Genomic DNA, 1,351 nt, shown 5'->3' with positions numbered 1-1,351 from the left:
TCAACCTTGCCTCTGTTGCCTCATTTCAGACACGGCTTCCGTCAGCTCATCAATCTGGTAAAAATCTGCTTCGTTCAACAGCTGATCGTATTCCTGAAAATTCTCTGGCAAATGAAGTTTTGAGGAACGCAGAAAGTTGAGTACGTGGCGGAATAGTTCCCCGTCTCTAACGATGCAGAAGGTTCCGCTGTCGTCGGTTTGGACAGGTACGCGTCCGCTGAACATGGCGCCCAGTGTGGAATCCGAATACTTTGTCAACGTGGTGACAGAGGTCGTGTAAAGTTTACCGCCGACGTCCAGTCTCACCATATCACAACAGGTTTTATGGATCTCATACGCCATTGTAACTCCACCTGAACGTCAACGTATGCCGTCTGATCAAAACAAGTTCCCGGTGCAACAACTGAACGGGGTTATTTGGTAGAAATTGGAAGGCGTATATATACGAGCGTCGATAGCCCGTATGTCTTGTATGGAGTGGGATATTTGGTCATGGAAATTGCGTCATAATATTTTTCGAGGAAAAAGCGCTGCATCTCGGGATATTTGTGACATTCTATTTTCGTTTTATCGTTTGTAGTTGTGATTAACTAGGATCAGAATTAGGTAGATATAGATCTCGGGCAAAATGAAAAGCACTATCCAACATCCCGGCGAAGTAACGTTTTGCCAAAAATTAAACTTTGTAAGCTTAACTTGCAAATTTATGATATTGGGCGAGTTATACTTCGGCCTTCAGTGGTCAGTATATTGACAAAGTAATCACTTGACCAGTTATTGGGTTAGCGGCCGCCGTACTTTGTTTTTTCCATTAAGGAAGTGGGCTATTAATGGATAACGCAGCGCAGTATCAGCCAATTCATTTGTTTTTCCATTAAGGAAGTGGGCTAATATTATATAGGGCTCAGCCCTTGGTGTTGCGCCAGGCTTTGAGATTAAAAATGAAATTTGTATCGATTCATGATTAGTAATCATAAAGGATAAAATAGAATTTATTGTTACTTTCTATATACGTTTGTACAAGCAAGTATGACCGGTTTACCCTCTGATGACAGTTCACGTACACGATGTCAGACCCTGTAGGTATAGATTTCTGTTATGTGTAAAAAAGTTTGACATAAATTTGCAATTTTTACCATGATTACTATCTATTGTGCTTAACAAGGGATGTATTGTGCCATCACTAACTTTGCAATAGTAACTGTACCGCCCAACTTCCGATATTGTAAGCTGAAAACCAGCGTCACTTCTAAAAACGGGTAAATTTTGCACATAGTTATTGACACAGAGGGCACCTTTCTAAGATTAAATCAGAGCATTCTTTGCGAATGTTCTCGTTCATATGCATGAC

General features: G+C 40.9%; 1 protein-coding gene across 1 annotated transcript; it reads right to left on the bottom strand.

The window, feature by feature from the left end:
• Positions 1-342, bottom strand: LOC139127813 (BTB/POZ domain-containing protein KCTD21-like). The gene has a single exon (XM_070693684.1). The coding sequence runs from the start codon at positions 340-342 to the stop codon at positions 1-3; it is 342 nt and encodes a 113-aa protein (XP_070549785.1).
• Positions 343-1,351: the final 1,009 nt, after the last annotated feature.

The sequence above is a fragment of the Ptychodera flava genome, chromosome 3 (genome assembly GCF_041260155.1).
Source record: "Ptychodera flava strain L36383 chromosome 3, AS_Pfla_20210202, whole genome shotgun sequence".
Taxonomy (NCBI): domain Eukaryota; kingdom Metazoa; phylum Hemichordata; class Enteropneusta; family Ptychoderidae; genus Ptychodera; species Ptychodera flava.
The sequence above is the reverse complement of the archived record's forward strand: the minus strand, read 5'-3'. Positions and strand labels throughout refer to the sequence as shown.

Bases quoted from the DNA above. Each gene is read 5' to 3' on its own strand.
- LOC139127813 (XM_070693684.1), bottom strand. From the start codon at position 342: ATGGCGTATGAGATCCATAAAACCTGTTGTGATATGGTGAGACTGGAC.